At 37.9% G+C, this 22,965-nt stretch overlaps 1 protein-coding gene across 4 annotated transcripts in view; it reads right to left on the bottom strand.

Moving 5' to 3' along the window:
• The window catches only part of pax7a (paired box 7a), a 43,184-nt gene extending 31,487 nt beyond the window's left edge, over positions 1 to 11,697 (bottom strand). Inside the window, exons 1-4 of one of the 4 annotated variants that reach the window (XM_011474827.4) lie at positions 11,126 to 11,697; positions 9,924 to 10,159; positions 9,223 to 9,352; positions 8,754 to 8,882 (exon numbers count right to left, since the gene is read on the bottom strand). In XM_011474827.4, the coding sequence (XP_011473129.1) occupies positions 8,754 to 8,882; positions 9,223 to 9,352; positions 9,924 to 10,159; positions 11,126 to 11,213 (583 nt within the window). In that variant the 5' untranslated portion in view covers positions 11,214 to 11,697. Of the gene's footprint in view, positions 1 to 8,753; positions 8,883 to 9,207; positions 9,353 to 9,923; positions 10,160 to 11,125 lie in introns of all 4 variants that reach the window. The other 3 variants (NM_001305635.1, XM_011474828.4, XM_078946711.1) reach the window with 3 other exon arrangements.
• Positions 11,698 to 22,965: the final 11,268 nt, after the last annotated feature.

Genomic DNA, 22,965 nt, shown 5'->3' with positions numbered 1-22,965 from the left:
TTTATTTCTCAATTTCACAGAAAGAGATTATGATTTGATCAGTTTAGCTTTTTTTTACTGAAATTCAGTCATCATTTTTTTTAAACATGGACAGGGAATGCTGGGAAGGAAAATTAATATGAATAAATTCAATATAAAAGAGGGGACACATCACCAGTGCAACCGAGAAAAAGGTGCTTCAGGTCAAAAAGAAAAGCGCTGCCTCCAGTTTCTTAATCAAACACAGTGGAACGTAAGCGATGGAGTGTTTACAGACTTACAGGATTTGGTCATAATGTGTCCAAATTTAATTTTCGTAATAAAAGTTATTCTCCTGTTAAAGTTTAAAGATGAAAATATGGTTTGAAAATAGTTGAGGAACATTTAAATGGACATTTTCGAAATGTCTCTATATTAGTTGTGTTGTTTGAAGCAGAAACAATCCTAAAAATAAATTAATCAACTTATTTTGACTACTGTAGTTCTCTGAAAAATATTTTTAGAGAATCTGTGGTTTTTTCCTCACACATATTTAAACAATTTGTTTGCAGAATACCAGCAACAATAATGAGATGTTTCTATTTTTTGGTGCTGACATCTAAAATAATTAAATATGATTTTGTTCCAATTGCAAAAACCAGAGGTTTTCCCATTAAAACCTTTGAAACAAATCCCCCCCCCCCCGCAGCGAACACTTGTCTTTTCTTGTGGCATGGCAAGGAATCAGTCTTGAGGGATAAATAAATGGCTTTTAAAAAAACATAGACCCTCTTGTCAGGACATATACCAACTCAACAGAAGCAGCAGTCCACATGTCAACTCATTCTCTTCCCATTACCTCAGGCCTCTTTGCTAAGACGTTTCTGTCTAATGAAGTGGAGGGATTGCAATCCCACCGGGTGAAGCAGACCTCTGTCATCACAGAGTGTTGTCCCCCCACCCCAGCAGACAACCCGGTCATTGTCCACCATCCAAAGTAATACTCGCCAATCAGGATTCATTACAACACAAAATCTGTGAATGAACTGCCCACAAACTGGCCGACAGAAAAATTGGGCCTCCCAGGGACCCTCTCAGAACCTAATTGGATTGCCAATATGGCCCACAGACATTTGAAAGGTCGAAAAAAACAATGGGGCAGAAAATAAATACTCCAAAGCCACTCTGCCACTCGCTAAACTAACACAATATTGATCGTCTTCTTCTCGTTCTTTTTGTTTGTTTAGAAAAGCCTCATCCCTGCTAATAGCTGTCTGAGAGTGTAATCTCTCCCTTGTCCTCACCCTCCTCTCCTCCCGTCCACATTCCCTATTTGGTGCATCCTTTCATCAAGTCTCAAATAGTTTAGGTTCAGTGTCGCACTGGGGTACGGGCCATGAGACTGGGGACCAATTGTTTGCTAATGGTGACACCTGCCAGAGCAGGCTTGGCCTGTTTGGGGCCCGCCGAGCTGAAAACGGGATGCTCTCCCTCTTTAGCCAGATTAAGTGTGGGTTGCTGGGGTCACAAATCACTGGACTCCCTCTGATGTTGAGAGGCACAGAGCCAGAGACGGAGAGGGCTAAAAGGGAGAGTGGAGGTGGGAGGGACAGAAGGAGGGTGGACGGACAAAGAGTGACAGTCTATTGTTTACTGAAAAAGAGAAAAATAAGGAATCGACTTCACAAGCTCATTTCTGTTTGCACAAATGATCAGAAATGTCCCAACTTTTCACACCCAGTTTATCCAAAACAAAAACCGGGATGCTGTTCTTTTTACTTTAGGAGTTCATCAACTAAAAGCATTCATGTTGACTTAATGAATAATTGAACTTTGACATAAGTTTATGTGCGTTTTTTTAATTTTGGACTCAAAGAATCCAAGACGATCTCAGATCATTTTTTTTTAAAGCACATGTAGAACAAAGCCACAGAGAAACTCTGTGACCATGACAATTCCTCCTCCCCCTTTCCTTTGCAGATGTACATTAATGCAAAAAAGGCAGAGATCTGAGCTCCAGCAGAAGCACCCTGTCTCTCTTTAAAACTGCTGCTGTCCAGCCTGATCGTGTCAGTTTGAAGGCTCCTATTCAAAAGTATTCATGCATCTGCCTTTGAGGCACAATAGCAGCTAGTTTATAAACTGTCTGCGCAGGCACCCGGAGGCTTTGGTTTGCATTGTTTTCGTCCCCTTAATAAACTTTTTGGAGGAGTTCATCAACTTTGCTGAATGGCCTATGCAGCAAGTCACAAGACCGAAAATAACAGAAGGGCCTTTTCTCCTCCCTCTTCTTTCTCTCTTTCTATTCTTGTGGCCGTTCATCCAACAATGGTGAGAGTAGGCTGTCAAACATCACAGGGACTTCATGTAGCAAGTAGACGAGAAGGGAAAAAAAGCCATTCCAACGAAGAAAGAACGCTTCTGCAAAATCTCACACATTTGCACAGAAGGTACAAAGAGATCCTTTAATTGAAAATATTTACAAAATAAAAGTCTGTAAATGTGTCTTAAAAGGAAACAGCCCAAAAATGTTTATTTTAAAGGAAGTATATGGACATTTAGATATGTATGAATTTCTGTTTAAGATTTAAAATATGAATAAAACAGTCATTTTTCCTCATTTATGTATTAACACACTAAGAAAATAGATTGCAAAAGAAAAAGTGTGGAGGAAGCAAACTGTTAATCTGTTGTTTAAGTTTGTAAAAAAAATATCTATATATATCTATCTATCTCTCTCTCTCTCTCTCTCTCTCTCTCTCTCATTATATATATATATATATATATATATATATATATATATATATATATATATATATATATATATATATATATATATATATAGATAGATAGATAGATAGATAGATAGATAGATAGATAGATAGATAGATAGATAGATAGATAGATAGATATAAAATAAAACTCAATATGAAATAGTCGTTCATAAAGATATATATTTTTTCATGATTAAATCAAAGCTTACCAGTGCATGTTTAGTTTGCTGGTAAATAAGAGTTTAAGTTAAAGAAAGGATAAAAATAATATTTGCAGCAGTCCAATTCAGCCACGCTGTCATCCCCCCCATACCCCCATCGCCCACTCCACCATTACTGACCCCCACCCCTTTACTATTTGACCCAAAAAGGCCTTATTGGCTGCCCCGGACCAAACCGCCTACTGTTTCTCCCTGATTCACTGGCTGCGTTTTAACAGACTAATTAGATGTGACAAGTTCAACGAGCTGGTTTCAGTTAGGGAAAAGCTGGGCAGGTTATGATTTCCGAGTCAGACTCACAGGGGAATCTGTGGACAGCTGATTCCTGTCAGCCTCATTCATCTTCTTACAGCCAATTAAACATTAATGTTAACAAAACGCTGCCAATTTGGGGAATAAATTAAAGGGCTGAAGTGGGTGTGTGGCAGACGGGCTGAAAATACTAAATAAAAGGAAAATAATAGTAAAAAGTGTGGCATAAATTTGTTATATTTGAAGTACACATGTGATTATTTAAAAAAACAAGAAAATTATTATTATTTGTAATAATTGCACAACACTTTGGAATATAAAATATTGGCAATTTAGACAAACTCACAGCGTCTTCCTGTTTAAAATGATTTACAATAAAATGATCTAAAACCAAAAACAAGACAACATTGACAAAAACTTTTTTGGTACTTTCTGGTCAATGTAAAATTGAAATGATCTTTCTTTAAGTTTTCAAACCCCAGCTGTTGTGTGTGGTGTGTAGAAAAAATGAGAAAAGAGGGGAGAGAAAAATCAAACTGGAAGGAAAGTAGAGGATAAAACATAGAGATTTTCTATTTCTTTTGGACCACAGCCCTGCAGGCACGCCACAGCATCCAAGAGTGCCACAGTGAAAATTGGCGGAGTAAAACACAGACAGAAATGAGAGACGCACTGAAGCACCCTACTGTTGTGACAGGATACCTGGAGGGCAGTGCTTCCTCTTTAATTTGTCTCGTATGGCTTGAGACCCCCAACCAGTCACTCAATCCTCAGAGTCTGCGTAAGCCTACGGAATTTAATTCTCGGTGGTGAAATTATATGCTATAATTAAATATCACATCATTCTACAAACGCTTTGTGGCATCTTATCCAGCCGGTCTTCAGCAGCATCACTCTTGTTATCACATTAATTCTAACAACATCTAAAATGGCCCTATCAGTGCTGAGAGAGGAAATTTGCTGGCCAAACAAAGGGCACCTATGGGCTTACAGCTTATTTTCTGATATTTGCAAACAGGAAACGTTAACCTTGAAATGTTGCTATCTGCATCTAACAATGTGTGATCATAACCCCGTAAATGAGGGAAGAAATTGAATCCTTTTAAGTTATTAAGCAGGAAAGGATTATAAACTCGTCTTTATAAATGAGCTAGAAATCCCCATGTCTTCCTCTGTACACTTTTAAATTTCCCACAAGAAGCTGGAGAGGGAAGATTGCCCCTTTTCAAGAGCCCCACAAGAGATGGAAAAACCATTTTTGTGCCCAGATAGGAAGTCGTCCCACATGGTAAGCGGTACTTTAATTAATAGACAGCCTTGAGAGGTATCACTGTCAGCCTGGATAATGGTGACAGAGCTGGTGTTTGTGCTTCCATGAATATTTCTCATGTGATCAAAGTCAAATGCCAGCGCAGAGTGAATTTAAACCTACTCTACTTTTTTTTCTTTAATGCTTTCGACACTTAAAGCTCCTGACACTGAAACGCCTTGCCGGGTTGTAGGTCTGTAAGCTTAAACTGTCCTCCTCAGAAATGATGCTCATTACTCATAACACTGGGTTTCTTGTTATTGTGTTGCACAGTTTGCTCAAGTTACCTCAAGTTACCAAAAGGGCAATTTGTTACACCGCAAGTCGTTCCTATCATCAAGTCGTGTAAATAGTCTACTATCAAAAATACAACACAAATTAAAAATGAAATCCTCTAATAAGGCCTAATTAAAGCATGGATAGACTTTTTTTTATAGTTAGCAACAGGCTACATCTTTTTTTAACTGAATCTCTACTTGTGAAGCCTTTTTAACCATAACATGGTAAAACATAGTTGCTAAGCAACATGCTCCACTAAGACCATGCTGAAAAGAACTTTACCTATATTTTCAGATTATTTGTTTTTGTTCATTTTAAGTTTAAACCTGCCAATAAATTGTTGCAGCAACTGTCTCATTTCATGTCATTAGAGTAGAAAAAGAGTGACGGTTAGGTATAACTTAAAATAATCATTACAATAACTAATCAGTTATAGGCGGACTAATCAAAAACATCTTGCAGTAAATTACCAGCACAACAATATAACAGCACATGCATTTCAAAAAAACAAAAGCCACAGATCAACGGATCTGAATAAATATTTAGGCTGCTGATTAGTTTACAATCCATAAATAGATACGAACAGACTACATGAACAGATCTTACAATTAGCAATGGTTCACTTAAGAGCGCAAACTTTCAGGCTATTCTTATCACACACTAAAAACTCCACAGTTAAAAATAACCAATGCTGGGTCATTTTAAACCCAACTCTAAAGTAAAAAAAAAGGGAATGACTTTTTTCTGGGTTGTTTAAACTAAAAAAATAAAAAATGAAAAATAAAAGAAAATAACTCAGAAAAAAGAAAAACATAAATTGAGTTAAAATGAACTTTAATCCCCAAAAGTAGTATTGCTCCAAAAAGTAACCTAAAAAAATATCCAAACATGGAAAAAACCTGAATAGTGTTGGAAAAAAATAACATTAAGTGATTTAAGAGTATGTTAAATTAATTCATATAGGTATTTTGGGGAAATTGCTTGTTCAAAGTTGATAAACAAATCCATTAGAAATTAAATAAAACACAATAATAATAATAATAATAATAATAATAATAATAATAATAATAATAATAATAATAATAATAATAATAATAATAATAGTTGCTTCTTTCAACTCTTTCCATAAGAAATGCGGGCCTACCAATGTAAATTCCAGTGAAATGTGGCTTGAGTGGCTGCGGGGACAGGGGAGGTTAATCCGAGTTTAATGCAGTGATGCACAGCGCAGGGTCTGGGCTATGATGGGTATGTTATCTCTGCCCAACATTTGGGTCTCCCTCAATTTCCACCCAGCCAAATAGCTGCGAGAAAGTGCAGATGGAGTCACTCTCAATGCCTGAGGAAAAAACGTTATTAATAGCTAAATAACTTCCCCATACTTTCACTGAATCTCTCTCACACACTGTTCCAGATGGATTTGTTTGAAGTGGTCTCCCGCTTCATTCCCCTGTCCTTCTCATTCAGCGCGGCTTTAGACCCGAAATATAGCTACATTATATTACCATACACTTAGAGACTGGAAGTGCGCACACGGAGTGGATATCTCTGTGCGCATGTGTGTGTTTGTGCAGTGAAAATACACTCATTCTTATAAACAGAAGCATCTTATTTTGTTTTGTTTCATGAGGAAAACAATGGCCTGTCGATTACTGCGTTTGGAATTTGGAGCAAAGGAAATTGTGTCTGATGATTTGAGCATATCATAAATGCCAAACAAAAAAGTGAAGACTGCAGAAAGATGATTAAAAAAAGAAAGTTGATGTATCCTGATGAATGCTCTGATTTTTTTTTCTTTTCCATTCCCGAGCTTTGAAGTGACCCCACGTGTCATCTGTAATTAGAGGGGAGCAGGGAAAATGCTGTTGAAGTGTGTGCTGCGTGTCTCCACTGCATGTGACCGGTAACAGGACGCATCAATGTGGCAAAAGCGTGCATTACGGCTGATTCCGTCCGAGGCCATGCGCAAAATAATGCCGCCTGCGTGTGCGCTGGCACCGTCTTCCTCCCCAGATTCTTGCGCATAATTTTCTGCAGAGCTCATGCGCTTCTGCATAAGTTGTGAATCTTGAAAGTGAAAAAAAGTGGAACATTTTCCCAGTTAAAATCAAATAAATGTCCTTTTGGAAAAACAACGTTTTTCGTTGCAGCAAAATAAAAACAACCTCCATTGTTCAATTAAAAATAATCCCAGTGAAGATAAAATTGAAGTAAACCTGTGATGTAACATATGAGAAAACCAAATAGCGAAACCTAATAAACTAACAGATAAATAAATAAAAGTCTTAAAATCTGGATAAATAAAAAAAAATGTTTTTTTATTTCGCCCAGGGCGAGACACTATGAGCTCCGCTCTGAGATGAAAGTGAAAAGAAATAAAAGGCTCTATTTAATCTGCTTTAAAACCCCTCTCCACATAAGAACTGTGCTTCAAACTCAGAGAGAGTGAGGGGCTGATTGGGGATAAATACATTTCTTACCATGCCTGGAAGCTATTACACCCGGCACGAACACAGCCACCTATTCAGCAAGCGCCGTTCCAAGCGCTTACTCTAATAAGTATTAACATTATTAAACGCCATCCGGATGCTCGTCGTCTAAACTACATTACGCGCACCGTGCGTCGCTTTTTATAGCAACGTAAATCAATCCTAATTTAAAACACAAGCGACAGAAACCCGCGCGCGCGGTCTGCGTACAGCGCGCGGGTCTGCGGGGAACTGATGATTTAGTGATAATTCAACCTTTCACACGTCCAACTATCACATTAACCGCCTTATGGTTGTGCGTAAAGACGCGGTCCGGCTCAAGATGTCGGTCGTTTTTCGGCCAGCAGTGCTTACAACCATTCTGCTGGAACACAGAAGATATTTGCAACAAAATGGTGACATTTTTTTTCTTCTCTTCGAACATTAATGCGTGGTGTGACAGAAAAGAGGACCGTTTTCACGCTATCAACCAATTCTTCTCCAAAGGCCATTATATAAAATTACAAAACTATCTAGCAGCGGGGCGTACTGAATTATTCATCCCCCTTTATGTCTGCTCCTGCCCTTTGTCCAAACTTTTCTCTCCTTTTTTTCCATGAGAATGGTCAGGCCTATAGTCTCCTCTTTTCGCCGCCCTGCTTTCCAGGATTTGCTTTTGTGCCGCGGACTCATCACTTCAGAAAAGCGTCGACAGAGGAGGTTTTGCTCGTGAAGTTCAGATTCAAGTTTTAAACTATTTTTTATTATTTGGAGCGGGGGGGGGGGGGTCCTTTTGAGGAAGAATGAAGCCTCTGCGCATTTTTGTCTCCAATCCATTCACATAAAAGAGGGCCAAAGTTTGCATGGTTTAAAGAGGCGCAAGTCTCAGTTTATTGGTGTAAAACCGGCAAAGCAGGACAGTAAAAAAACAACGTTATACATTGATTATTATTTTTAATATTTGTGTGATGAACATTTAGTACATTTTATTGTTAAAGAAGCATTTGACCTTTTTAGGGTAGAAAACAAGGAAGCGAACAGACAAAATATATTGTTTTATGTGCCCGGAAATAATAATAATAATAATAGTAATAAAAATAATAATTATAATTCAAAGATTGATTTTCACTTTAACTGACAAGTGTTGAAATGTCAGTGAACTGACACCGTTTGCAAAATGGGTCAACTGTCAGCTGTCATTTAGAGGTCGTTAAATGACTGAGAAAATGAATAAGGAGGAATTCGCCACACAAATTAATTTTCTGCAGTTAAATACCTTCTGCCAAGACTCTCATAAATAATTGCATGAACGAACAAGTGCCTGGCTCGGAGGATCAGAGCAGGCATGAATTCTGCCTGTTTAGCAGCAGCTCGGAAGAACAGTTTTTCCCCCCCACAATCTGATTTTAGGCAGGAAGTCTATTTCAAACATTTCCCCCACTTTGATGATGATAATAAAATTTGAAATTTCAGAAATTTTGAGTTAACTTACATTTATCACCGAGGATGCCATCGATGCTATGCTTTGTTTTCTTTTCTCCATCTTCATCCTTCTTATCACAGTCATCCTCGTCATCTTTTTTGCCAAATCGGGCCCTCAAAACGCGGCTGATGGAGCTCACTAATGGCAACAAAAAGGTAAATGGGTGATTAGCCCTAAAACCCATAAAAGAACCAAAATAATCCTATCAAACATTTTAGAAGGATACAGAATAAGGCACAGCAAAAGTTTGACATGAAGCACCAGCTTAAACCAAACTGTCCAAAATGTTAAAGCAAAATGAAACAGAAACACTGAAGCCACATTTCAACAGGAGCTTTCTCTTTTTTTCTAGGTCAAACAGCTGCTTACTGATGGGGTTTCATTTTCAGTAAGTGGACATGTTGAAGTCAGTGATGCTGCAGTGTTCACTGGTAGTGAGTAAAAATAAAAAAGTGCAGCTTACCAGATGAAGCCTCACCTGAAGGAACTGTGCTTCTGTCGCACACACCGTCCTTCAGCAGCTTATCCCGGATCTCCCAGCTGAACATGCCAGGGTTTTCTCTCTTGTACTCTTCGATCCGCTTCTCCACATCAGGAGTTGCCACCTGCTTTAGGTTTGAAATGGAATCCAAGCAAGAATGGGGGGGGGGGGCAAACAAACGAACAATTTTAGTTTCACCTGTATTTTTATTTATCTATTTTATTTTAAGAAAATCTCATTCACAAAAAAAAAACTAATTACATTTTAGGGGGTTTAAAAGAAATATGATACTTGTTTATGTTTAAAAAAACGAATTAACTCATTAAAAAACATTTTATATTTTATAAATGTGTGGACCTATAATGTATGTTATTATAATGCACATATATAAATATGTTTTGAAATATTATTAATTCTATATTTCCAACCAAAAACCAAAAGTTATGTTATTTAGTTTAAAGCCTAAAACATTTTTTTTATTTGCATTTTGTCATCAAGGATGAAGCAGTGAATTTAATTAACAAAAAGGGCACAATTAAATCCATAATCTGTTATTCATATATATAAAAATACGTTTTTTTTCTCATATTATTTAAAATACAAAACTTTTATGGATTGTTAAAATAAAAATGACAGATAGGGGGTCCATCAGCCTGCTGCGGTGACCCAGTTTTTTGGGGCGGCGGACCGCCACTCACCCTGGGTTTACTGCCTCCGATGGCTCCCGGACGGATGGATCCGGTCTCCTGGTACCGACAGAGGATCTTGGACACACAACCGTGAGAAACTCGCAGTTGCCGCGAGATCACGCAGGGTCGGATTCCGTGGTGGGCCATCTCCACTATCTTGTGTCGGATGTGATTTGGCAAGGGCCTCCCGTTGATGAACACTCCTCCAAGCTGATTCACCCTACCCTGGCCCAGAGGGGTAGACACTGCGCCACAACAAACAACAACAGCTTCAAAGACGCGCAGCAGAAAATAATAAAAGTAAAACCAACAAAAACAAATCACTTCAATTTGAAAAGATAATTTTCCATCAGTGGCGCATTTGTTGTTGATATTTAGCAGGACGCGCTCATTATCATATTGCACATTTTCAAAGGAGCGTGGTGCCAAATTGACGCAGCCTTAGTCTGGATGACAGGATGCGTCCGAGGCCACTTGAGGAAGCAATTTCACATTCAAGAGACCCTAAAGTGGCCAACTCTCCCCACCTTGATTATTCCTAGTCATGCTGTACAAATATTGATGTGATCCTTTGAGCCATCTTTTTGCTGTGTGTGTTATTGCCATTTCCAGCAGCAGGACACTTGAGCAAATCCCGGGGCTCGAGGAACTCGCGAGCTACGTGGTTTTTTACGCTTCCGTCCGAAGCACTTGAGCACGAAGTGGGTGTTGGGAAAAGTGTTTCCACAAATGCATGCAAATAAAAATGTTCTTTGTTTTCCCGCCCATATGTGTCTGGTGATTTTAGTGGGGGTAATGTAAAAGTAGAATAAATTAAAGTTATTTTAAAAAATGGATTTACATGTTAAAATTGCAGATATTTGTTAAATAATGTATGAAAACATTTGGATATTAAAGAGAGAAACTAAAATATGACGGTTATATGTAGAGGCCTTTTTTGATAAGCAGTAAAGTTGGGATATAATTTATCAGAGTTTATTTAAATGTATTCATTTGACAAAATAATATATATATATATGTAAGTATTGTGTTAAAAAAACATTTTGATCTAAACTAAATTGAACTTAATACGCAGTGATTGCGCTTTTGTTCCAACAATGTTATTGTTTTATTTCTCAGCATGTGTCACATCTGAGGGCTCACACAGCGGGCAACCACTGAGGGTTCGAACACAAGTCCAAAAAAGAAGCACTCCTTGTCCCCTTCCTTACCTTCTAGGGGGAAACCGGTTCTTGGGTAATTCTGGCCTGGCGCAGGGCGCACCATCCGAGGCACAGTTCCGGGCAGAGTAGCCATCATCTAGCCACCCAGGCAAAAACACCCAACTGGACACTGATCGAGCCTTCAGCTCTGAGAAAGTCCAAGCTCCCCAGACCCCCAGCCCAACCAGAGAAACGATGAACAACCCCAACAAAGTGAAATAGAAAAAAAAGGAATGTATTCAAAACGCTCAACAAGATGCGCCGCTGCTGTCAAATCCTAATCCCAGGCGGGTGATCTTGACAAGCTCTCCTTCCACCGGAGGGGGGAATAAAACTGATCCTCTCCCCTGACGTGATGAATGTGCCACAAAATAAAGAAAAATGTTGCAACAAATTAGGTTTGGAAATGGAGGAGTGGCACCTAAATTGAGAGCGCTGGTGTTTCTCTTCCCCCTCGTTCTAGTTTGGGTTCAGTATAATGTCTGGTGGCTTGCTGGAAGTAGTTTAAGTGGCCAACTTTCGTGCATGTCGTAGGAGGAGACAGCCGCGCGCTCCCATAGGCTCCCTGCCCTTTCTTTTATGGATGAAGGAGAGTGGGTTTAGCCAGGAGCCGGCCGACCAATCAGATCAGCACCGTGCGCTTTTTTTTTTTTAATTCACTGCCGCTTCTCACACAAGAGCCCAAACAAGAAAAGCACTTCAGGATCGCAATAGATCTAAATAATGTTTGAAAGCATTTGCCTCTTGTCTGGGCGTCACTCAGCTGATCAAACCCGTGAAATATTAGTATTTATAGATTCCTTTTCTTACTTTTTTTTTTTTTTATAAAGTAAAAAGTGTTCCTCCAAAGTAAAATAAACTATTAGAAAAGTGAAGCGCATGATAAAAATATATTAATAAAATCTATTTTAAAAACATTTTGCAGAAATTCTCAATCAGTTTTTTTATTGAGTCATCCCAATTTAATGAAATCTGTCCATCAAAAGTTGAGTCTCCACCGCTGATTTTCTGGGGCCCGCTGCGCGCTAAACGGCACCAAAGCAGCTCTTCCAGGCCAGGGTTACACTTTAAGATGCCTTTCAGCTTGTTAACCTTTCAATTAGGATAATGCGCGCAGCATGAACAACCAAGTCGCTCTCACAGCTTTTGTGGCAATTACCCTGCAACATTCGGATCGACCCGGTATTGGTGACAACAGGTTGACTTGTTCAAGTAATTGCTCGAAGGTAATTGTTTAAAAAACTGATTGTGATGTGTCACTATTAAAGGCAAAACAGAAAGGGCCCATATGGCAGAGGAGAGGAGCAGCATGTGTTAACTCTGTGGGCCCACCGTGCATATAAAATTGTGTGACAATTGCCGTGGAAAACACTCCTGGTGGAAGGCAATTTCACAAATAATTTTAGCAACAATTAGGGAGTGTGGAGGGGTGAAATGGCGATTTCACATGCAGATGTGCCGGTGGGAAAGATCTGGTACCCTGCCGAATAGCTATGACCCTCACACTCCCGCTTTGGTTTGCTTCACATGGGACACGGAGGCACAAAGAGACCGCCAACCTCCCGGGAAGGCGCACAGAGCACTGGATTAAGTCAAGCATCAATCATGGACAGTCCAAACAACGGCGCATTTGCGTCCAGATCTGTTTTCTCCTCCTGAAGCCGCAGCAGCAGCAGCAGCAGCAACAGCAGCAGCAGCAGCAGGTAGGGTTCTGAAGGGAAAGGATCCCGCGCTCCTTCCTGCGACAATCTCTACTCCACAATGCAGCACCACCAGGTCTTACCTCTGTTCTGCTAATCTTTTAAAGCCTGATATTCATTTGCCACAGCTGTTAATAATTACACCATGCAGAAAAGCATCGGCATTGTGCAGAAACGTTTACGATGTAATGAATTCAACAGGCTTTGCAGTTTGTTGCTCCAAACATTTCTTGCTGTTAAGAGACAAAATGAAACAACACATGAGGCAAGATTTTAGATAGCAGCATTAAAATGATAAAAAAAAGATCTTTAATAATGCCTTAGTCTTTAAAAGTGCACGTTTTGTGCACTTGACCTAACTAAAAACAGCTGCATAAGTCAAACGATTAGATGTGCTCACTTTTACCTTCACTTTACGTTTAATGGCATGAAATTAGTAGCCTAAGCCTACTGCAGCTGAAGTAGGAGAGTCAGATTTATACTCTAAATTCTCAGGAAAATATATTTTTTTCTTCTATAGAGTTATAGTTTAATGAAGGGCAAGGATGCTGCTCTAAATACAATGAAATAGTGTTTGAGAAACGACACAAAAGCCACTTTTCTGTAAATTCCATGTCACTTTCATAGCCCCACATATGCATCTGACTCCCGCTTATCCTCGTCACACCTTAAACCCCATTTAGGCTGCTTGTTTCTGCAGGGTTCAGCTTTGCGTCTGGCTGACTAACTCTGTCACTGAAGTTTCCTCTCAGCTGCTGCAGACACCAAAAAACACTTCCTCTGTCTCCTGATACTGTCTCCAATCTTATCTTGATCAGGGCCGGCTCTTCAAACACTTCCCTGCATATAGCCCCTTATTATTTATGTTATGGCAATTACTTTTCTTTTTTTGCTTGTAGGTGAACACCCCACCCGTTCCTCCTCCTCCTCCTTCTCTTTGTGCAGTTCTTTAAGTTATTCACAAAGACAAAACAGAAAGTGGCTTTGATGAGAAGCTTTGCCAGTTTTTTAATCTACTAATTTGCAGGAATAAAGGCTGAACATGAAGCCATCAAGTGCAAATACAATATTTTTTCAAAAGTGTTGACAATTTTCTTTAAATGGCCTTTTCCAACTTTATGTTTTAGAGTCAATCATCACAAAAGACTTACACATGTTTTTTTTATTTGTGTTGAAAACACAGTTTGCAGAAAAACAGAATTAAAAAGAAAAAAATCAAACAATAAAAGACAAAAACACACGTTTGAGATTTTCTTTTACCCTGTAAAATTATAATTGTTTGTAAATCCCTATTTTTCTATTCCACATGCCAATAAACACTGAACTGTCCTCATATGAAATCACAACTGCACTCAAAAAACGTTCACTTTGAATGAACATAAAAAAATTATGGAAAGGATTTCCACATGATTAGATTGCGTTACTTGAACAAAAATGAATCATGTTGGTCCTACTTAATTTATTTAGGTTGGCTCAACTTAATGTATTTAGGTTGGGTCAACTTAATGTATTTAGGTTCAAACTAATAAATTTAAGTTGATTCAATTTAAATAGAGCAGTTGCACCCAACTTTAAATTGATATTGTTGCTCACTCTAAAAAGAAAAAAGTTGAACCAATTTAATTGAATCACTTCAATTGGTCACACCTAAGTAAATTAAGTTTATTTAACTTGAATTTCTATTTATTTCTATAATTTTATTTATTCATCTGTAATTGATATGTTGTTCCAAAGTTACAACCAATGGGTCTTTTAATTTTCACATCAAAGACATGAATTACCCAGCAAAGTCCCACATCACAAGACAGGAGCTCAATTACTGCGAACTCTGTGTTAAGTATTGGAACATTAACAGTTTGCCACACAAGGGGGTTGGTCTTCATCCTCTACCAAACTTTAACTCATGGTGCAAAAAAAAATAAACATAACAGTTTAAATCACTAGTTAAAACAGAGTAAAACAGCTAGACAATAAAACCCATGGACAAAAACTCACACTTAGACCCCAATCTGCCCAGATAGACAAAGAAAATGGAATCCCACAATTCCTTGCGATTACTAATGTATCCAATTTAATGGTATCATGTTGGATCAACATGATTGAAATTAGTAACTTTTAAATGGATTATTTTTATGTACAATCGACATGATTCATTCACGTAAGATTTACAAACATAAAATTTTCTGGTTGAAATGACAAGTTACTTTTTCGTTGACTTAATTGGCTGGTAATTTCCTTTTTTTGAGTGTGTTTCTAAAAAAATAAAGCAAAAAGACATTTATTTACTCTCCCTGTGATTTCTTTTTTCTTATTCATGCATCTTTCCCTTTTACTCAATTCACCCACATGTAAAGTCACATGTTACTATAACAAACTACAGCTGAAAGATTAAAAAACACACAATATTGTTCATTGCAGACTGACCAAAACTTAAACCACATTTTCGCCATCGCGCTGTATTTATTCATGATTTACCTCAGCTGAAAGCCTCAAAAACCACAGAGGGGGTTTCAGGCTGCTTCAGTAGAGCTTCCATGCCTTGTTAACATGTTGAGATGTTTTCACATCTGTTCATAATCATCCAAATCTGTCATCATCCTCTTGTGGCAGTAATTTTCAGCAGAGAGCAAAAATGTGAAATGTGTTCTTGAGGAGGCTGGAGAGAAGCTTCATGTGCGCAGGAACTGTAATCAAAGAAAGCTGATTTAGGTTGTTTATCACATCCTGATAACTCCTTAAAACACAGAACAAGAATTCCTCAACAGTGGAAGACGGTTGTGGTCTTGCGATACCCCCTCCTGACTTTCTGGCTCTACACTTAATAGGAAACAGAAAGACAATGTAATTTGAAAGAATGTTTTTTACTTTTTTTAAACTATTTTGTAAAACAAAAACTATGAAAAAATCTTTCCTAATGTCACAATTTTTGTACATTTAAAAGACAAGTCCTAGATCAAATTTGTAAAGGTCAAAGATATTGAACTCTCAATTTTTACACACCTATGAAAATCCATCAGGTTAGAAAAACAAGTAAAAATAGAAGCAAACCAGAACAACACTCTCTTTCAGTGTGTCAGAACAACAACGAATGATCATCATTCACTGTTCTCACAAAAACAAACAAACAGAAAAATCATTATTTTCATCCGCAGGGACACAGCGTGAGTCAATTTTACCTGACATTCAGGATGACTTTGAAAGCATCATATCCAGGGGTTGATTTAAGCCTGAAGCAGGTCTGTGTTATTGTCATATGGATCAGAATTTGTCCCCCAGTGAACTAAAATAATAAAAATAAAAATTCTAAAAGAGGGTTTCACATGAAAAAAAAAGAAGTTTGCCACTTCAAAACAAAGTAAGGACTAAGAATAAGAAATGAAACAGCGTGTAAAAGACACAAAACATTAACTGATGGAACAGGAGAAAATCAACAATCAAATATAGAACACAGTTTGCTAAATTGATTTTCATTGACTGCTGTACAAATAAACCATGTAAAAATAATGTCATTCGTAATTTTCTGTTTTTGCTGAAACTCAGAATTCCTTTTAAACTTAAAGACCCATACTGAGTAAAATGGTGTTTTTAAAATGTTTTATGGCATTTTCTGATGATGGAGGACAGTTGTAAAGAAAACAAAGACTAAAATTGCATTTATGAGCATTTATTTAAATTGTTGCAATCAGACAAAAAAATGTCGTTGGGGCTGGCAACAAGCTCCCTGCTCCACTGCATTCTGATGCATCCACTCACAGACAACCCGATCCATATACTGTATATCTTTGTTTTCCTCGTCTGAGCTGGAATCTGGATCTAAACTGTACGCCTGGATAGCTCCAACATTGCTCGCCATTTTTGTTGCATCGGTAATGTTAGGTAGGGGTTGTGAGGGGCTGTAAGCTAGAGGGAAAGAGTGTAAACAGATGGATCATGCGAAATGGGCACGCTTAATCCTTGCCGACAGTCCAGCCCACAACTCAGACACAAATGTCTAATGAACTGCTGCCACTTTGTAGAAACTGTGTCCTGAAAAGTACAGTTTTTTTTTATCATTTTGGCTAAAATGACATAGTTATGATTAAAAGATCACCTGGAACAGTTTTACAACAGGTCAAGAGATGATCTGAGTTGGTCTTTAAAACGACATTTATCGTTTTGTTGTTGTTACCATTTTCACATATTTTCACAAATCAAGATGTGCGTTGCCAAGGGACGGAATTTAACCAGCCACCTTGTGACAAGTAGAAAAAAGCTGCTTTTCCTAAACTACATTTTTTTGAGTTTCCTTCCGTGTATGAACTTGAAAACTATGGAACAACAAGTGTCAAAAACTCCTTGTTTGATTTGCTCTCAACATCCTAATAGATCACAGATCAGCCAAAGAGGTTTGGAGTCTGTGCAGGACGAACACTTCATGACAAACTTGCTTATCGCTGCAACATCAAGTTCCCTGACTGTAGTGTGGGAAAGGAAAAACAAAATGTGTTAAAACTCCCAAACTCACAAAGAAAACCATCATTCAACCAATGACGACGTTTGAGGACAGCAGGATTTGGATTTTCAGAGATCAGATTACCAAAAAGGGACAAGCAAGACTCAAAGGGTGGCAAGACTTGGGTTAAAATATTGGGAATGACTCTGTCATGTGGCCAAGTTTCAGAGATGTGGAGGGTAAGGCTGCGTTTTTCTTCCCCTGCAGTTCCATCAGCCAAAACGAGTTATTGCGGGTGACATCAAACTAACAGAGACTCAGCTGGAGGAGTGCGGCCTGGAAGTGCACTGGCTAAGGGTTGATCAGAGTCAGAGCAGGTGACATCCTGTCAATGCTCATTAAAGTGTGAACCCTGTTTATCCCAGGTTACACCTTTTCCTGGCAGAATGCAATAAACAGAAATGTAGCCTCTGGAAAAGATCAAGAAAGTGCAAATGTAGTCTGATTACAGACGAATCAGTCAAGACGGTGGCCGGTCCGACACATGGACAGAGGGAGTGTTAAGTCTGCAAATGAGGAGGATCTCACACGTTGAAGCCACGGACCAAACTAGTGGAAAACACGAGGCACATGATAAAGTGCTGATGATGACTGTTGCAACAGTGCTTCTTTATGCCCTTCAAAAAAATGTGAAAAAAACATGGCTACCCCGAGGCTCTTATCGCCTGCGGCAGAGCTCACCTGCCCTCTTCGGTTTAACACAAGAGGACACCAACAAAAATCTCTCCTTTCTGCTCCACCGTCACATGATATAACACTTCCGCCTGAAACGCGCCGTTTTCTTCCTCAGTTGTTTACATAAAGATGACGCGAGAGTTTAATGCGATGTCTGCTTGTCCGAACCCCGCGTAAACAAGGTGCCGTATCGCCGCCAACCGCTGATTTTGTGTCTTTGATGATTTGCCTCAGACCGGCGCGAACGCATTGACATAATGCAACATTTTAAATGGTATGTAACCTGTCATGGCCGCCTACAATGTCCCTTAAGATAAGGCTGCTCTGGGTTTAGTGTCAGTCTCCTCAGAGAAGAGTTTTGCCTTTTTTTCCTCCTTAAACCATTACATGCTGAGAAATCTGTGCAACGCTGCTGGGTGTTAAACAAACAGGTTAGAGGAACACCTAAATGTGAAAGATTAGAGATGAACAGATTTCCCCGAAGCGCGCGTGAGACTAAATCAGTCAGCTAACATTTTGGAAGGATACATCCCTGACGATATCCGTCACTAGCCTCAAAATCCCTTCAAAGCTTTGACTTGAGCACAACCAGAAGGGTTTCTCCAGTGATTACAATGTTTGCTGATGCAATTAAACTGAACACAGTTGTCATATTTGGTTATTTGAGCTCGGTCCAGTTAAGCAAACCAACCTGATGATCTTTTTTTGTAATGTAAAGAGGGCTGAAATAATTCAAGAGCTTTCTTTTTATTTATTTTAGTGCAGTTACACGACTGGAAAATAGAAGTACACTCAGACCTTTTAGCGAGTTGGCTGTAAAGGAATACTGTGGGTTGCTGGCATCGTTTCATTACTGTGGCCAGTGTTAAAATCCATTTTACACGACCAAAGATGCTCTGTGTGTGTTGTACTTGTTTGTGTGCGTGAGTGAGTGTCAGTGTGTGTGTGGCATGTGATAGGAGCAAAATGCCTGGGTATCACGCTCTGATGTGCATGCCAAATCCGCTTGTCCTCTCACACAACCTACCAGTGTGGCTCTGCTGTTGCGGCTCTGCCAATGAAAGTCTGAGGACAGCAGCAGCACAGGAAGCAGGTCGTGACCTCTTTGCACTGTTCTGGATGAATGTTGCCAAGCGCTACCTTTGCTCCAGTCTGTTTTCACCGGCCGCTAATCGTCTTATTATTTTATTACCTCTAAGTGGTGGTGTGAAAATTCATTGAATGGCGTTTTTTCTTTTTTGGTGTTAATATGATTACAAAAGAATGACACGGCAGATTTGAGCAAAGCTTAGTGTTACATTACTGCTGGGAAAAAAGGCAAATCTTGCAGATTTGGGGGGAAATATGTGTTTTGTCTAAAATAGAACAAAACACAAACATGTGTTGGAGTCAATGAAGAGAAATGAGCCAGGATGCAGGTGGTGTCTTCTGCATTCTCTCCTCTAACACCAGCCACACTCTGATGAAAATGGTGATTCTGGTGTTTTTAACATGATTGTGGCATTTTTCTGATGATGGAGGACATATATATATATATCTATATATCTATATCTATATATATATATATCTATATAGATATATATAGATATATATATATCTATATATATATAGATATATATATATAAAGAAAATTGAGCTTAACATGGCATTTTTGAGTATAAATTTATTCAAATCGTTGTGAATCAGACAAAACTGTATTTGTTAAGTAGAAAATATGGGGTCCTCCCTGTTCTGCTCCACTCTGATGAACCCACTTAAAGACGATTTGATCTATGTATGTCTTTATTTTCCTCATCTGAGCTGGAATCTGGTTGAAAAATGTACAGTTGGATAGCTCCAATATTGCTCACCATTTTGGTTGCACCGGAAATGTTAGGTTGGGGTTGTGAGGGGCTGTAAGCTAGCAGGAGAGAGGGCAAAGAAATAGATGACGGGAAGGGGGACATTTTTAATGAACTCCTGCTGCTCTGCAGCAACTATGTCAAAGAAAACAACACAGCTTTATTGATTTAGGCAAAAAAAAAAATTGCATAATCATAATTAAAAGACCACTGGGAATGATTTTACAATAGGTCAAAGGATGATTGGAGTTAGTTTATAGGCAATCTATATATGAAACTCCAAGCAACTTCTCATTTTTGACACCTGCTTTGAAAACATGTCAGTACAAAATAAAAAGCAAAACATAATTTTTAAATGCCAGACTTTAAACTAAGGGCAACAGAAGAACAGACATATAACTCTGTGTTTTTGTGTTTTTCTGTTGAGGTTTCCACAGGTTTTAGTTGGTTAAATGTAATATCAAAAGCCTTTGCTACAGTTGGTTACTTACAATCCCATTTTCTTGTGTGAGGCAACTTTAGTGTTTCAAAGTAGATTTCCAACATTCACTATGGATTATTGTAGTTTGGAACATTCTTATGTCTACTAGGAGGAATAGGCATCAATGTGCAAATAACTTTGAGACCTACTAAAACATCTGGAGTGAGCTGCTATACAGTAAAAATAAATTAATATATCAAAGCACTGAAGAGTTTAAACATACTTTAGTAAAAACGTTCTACAGTAGAGTTTAAGACAGTCTAGCTGGAAATAAAAGTGCAGGAGTAATGTCTTACTCTAAACAAATAATTGTTTCTCTAAAATAGTGAAATTTGTTTGTTGTGATTTGAAGTTCCCCACTGTTTATCCATTAAACCTAGTGTTATAGGCATGGGAGTAGAAATATTATAGTTTGGGTCAGTCGTGCAACTTTAGGTTACAAACAGCAAATCAGAAATGATTTAAGGTAACAAAGGAATTCAATTTTCTACTCGATATCAGTAAAGTGCGAAAAAAATAGATGAAAAGGAAGAAATGCTGATTAACTGAAACCTGTTTAAGCAATACTATAAAAAAGAAGGGGACAAGATTCCTGCAAAAGAATGTTAGTCTTGTAAAATGACAGTAAAAGATTACAATTATTCAATGTAATCTGTGCAGTGTATTGTCAAAAAGCTGTTATTTTTTATTTATATTACTGATTCTACATGGCATGCTTCTGTTCAGTTGAAGTTAAATATGCCTGATTTTAAAAGCCAAATGAGAAATGGAGGATTTTGTAACATCATGATACATCAACCTTTCTTTTTATATGGCTTCTAAATTGTCCTTATGTCAAGTTACCTATATTTTAGAGGTTAATGAAAAATAATAAAGTAAATGAAAAAAATGGTAGAATAATCTGTTTTATGAAGCTCAGTGTTGAGCGATAAATCACAGCTGCAGGCTTTGATTGCAAATGCAAACCAATAAATATTGAAAAGTCATGTTTTAATGTGGTCTTGATTAACACACCAACTGCAGAGTAAAAGTTTACATAAAGTTGCTGGGAGTTTTGCTCATTTTTCTTTTTAAATGTGTCTTTTTCTAAAAATATGTTCTACTTTATTAACTAAAGCAAAGCCTTCTCAGTTCCAAAGAACACAGAGCATCTTTGGCTCAGTCAGTGTCTGCAAGAGTTGATAAATCTCAGGAAAAAAAAGGCACAGAAAAAGAAAAAGTCTCTTTGTTAATGAAGATAAAAGTAATGGCTCCATTTTGCATGCTATCACAATTAGTCTCACCACAACCATCTGAAAGATTCTTCCAGAAAAGGGAGATCACTTGACCCTCCATCTGTGACCGAATCCCATCTTCCCATTAGGTGCTCTCTGCAAGCATAACATCTATCTCTACTCATGCTGGACACAGATGCTTAAAAAAGAAAAGGGCATCACAAAGAGCTGACAGTCTACAAGTCACACGGCATCTGTGATTGAAAAGGTCCATTATTCTGACTAAATGAGTTGAAGAATCTTATGAATATGCTGCTCCTTTCAAGAACAAACTTAAGACAACATAAAGCTGCCATGAGGTTGAAAAATGTAAAATACCATCCTTGACGTGGCCTCACATGAAAGCCTTATTACGGATGCTTATCAAGAAAAGATCTTCCACTTTCAATATGAAAGTTGCCATTGTACTCTGCCCTGACTAACTATATTTTCTTTTTCAACAAAAAAGCAATATAATTTATTTTTGTTTGAGGGAGATGAAAGAGATGTGAGTCACATTGCATCTTGTAAGTTGGATGAAAGCAACCCATATATAATCTGGTCATTTTTAGAGCTTCTATTTCTTAACATTCTATTAATATGAAGTTGAAATCTTTTGTGTTGCTTTTTAAAATCTCATCTTTGGACATAGACTCCTTTCAGGGCTTGTCTTGCTGTGATGTTGCTGATGGCTGGGTACAGATATTTCCCTGCACTATTTTTGAGTGTTGCATGTTAAAGTGAATGACTCCTCTCCAAGGCAGCATGTGGGGTTTTTATGTGTAGTCATATGATTTCAACCTCACATATAAAAAAAACAGAATTAGACAGAAGAGATGTCAAAACAACAACATCAATATTTGTAAAAGTAAGTCTCATCTGATGTGTCTTCACATCCTCCACCGGCTTGACTTGACTTGAAAGTGACATTTGATGTGTTGTGCATGTAGTTATTTTAAAAACTAAAGCATAATTTAGTTTAAATTTTTACTTCTTTTTTTTTTAAAAATCCATTCTTGCACTTTTTTACCAATTACTTTAAATAGCATATGAAATACAGCTGCTGGCATATATTTAGGAAATCCAGTACATACGTTTTAGTCAATTAAGATCACACTTCTGTTTTAACATCTCCTGTAAAACATTAATAAACAACGTTTTTGTGGATTGCTTTCTTCCGTGTTGAGTCAGCTTTGCAGCAGATAAATTTTGCATATACATGGAAATGAGCATCAATTGCTAATGTTGCATTACACAAAGGTTAAAATTGTATTTCTATGTTTCAAGTAAAGACCTCAAATCCAAATCATTTAAAGATGCACTCCTAAGAAAATCATGTTTTTGGTGTTTTTAACATTCTTATAGCTTTTTTCTAATGATGGAGGACATATATAAAGAAAATTAAGT

The sequence above is a fragment of the Oryzias latipes genome, chromosome 5, assembly GCF_053564925.1.
Source record: "Oryzias latipes strain Hd-rR chromosome 5, Olatipes_Hd-rR_3.1".
Lineage (NCBI taxonomy): Eukaryota > Metazoa > Chordata > Actinopteri > Beloniformes > Adrianichthyidae > Oryzias > Oryzias latipes.
Note: the sequence above shows the minus strand (reverse complement) of the source record. Positions and strands in the feature narration are given on the sequence as shown.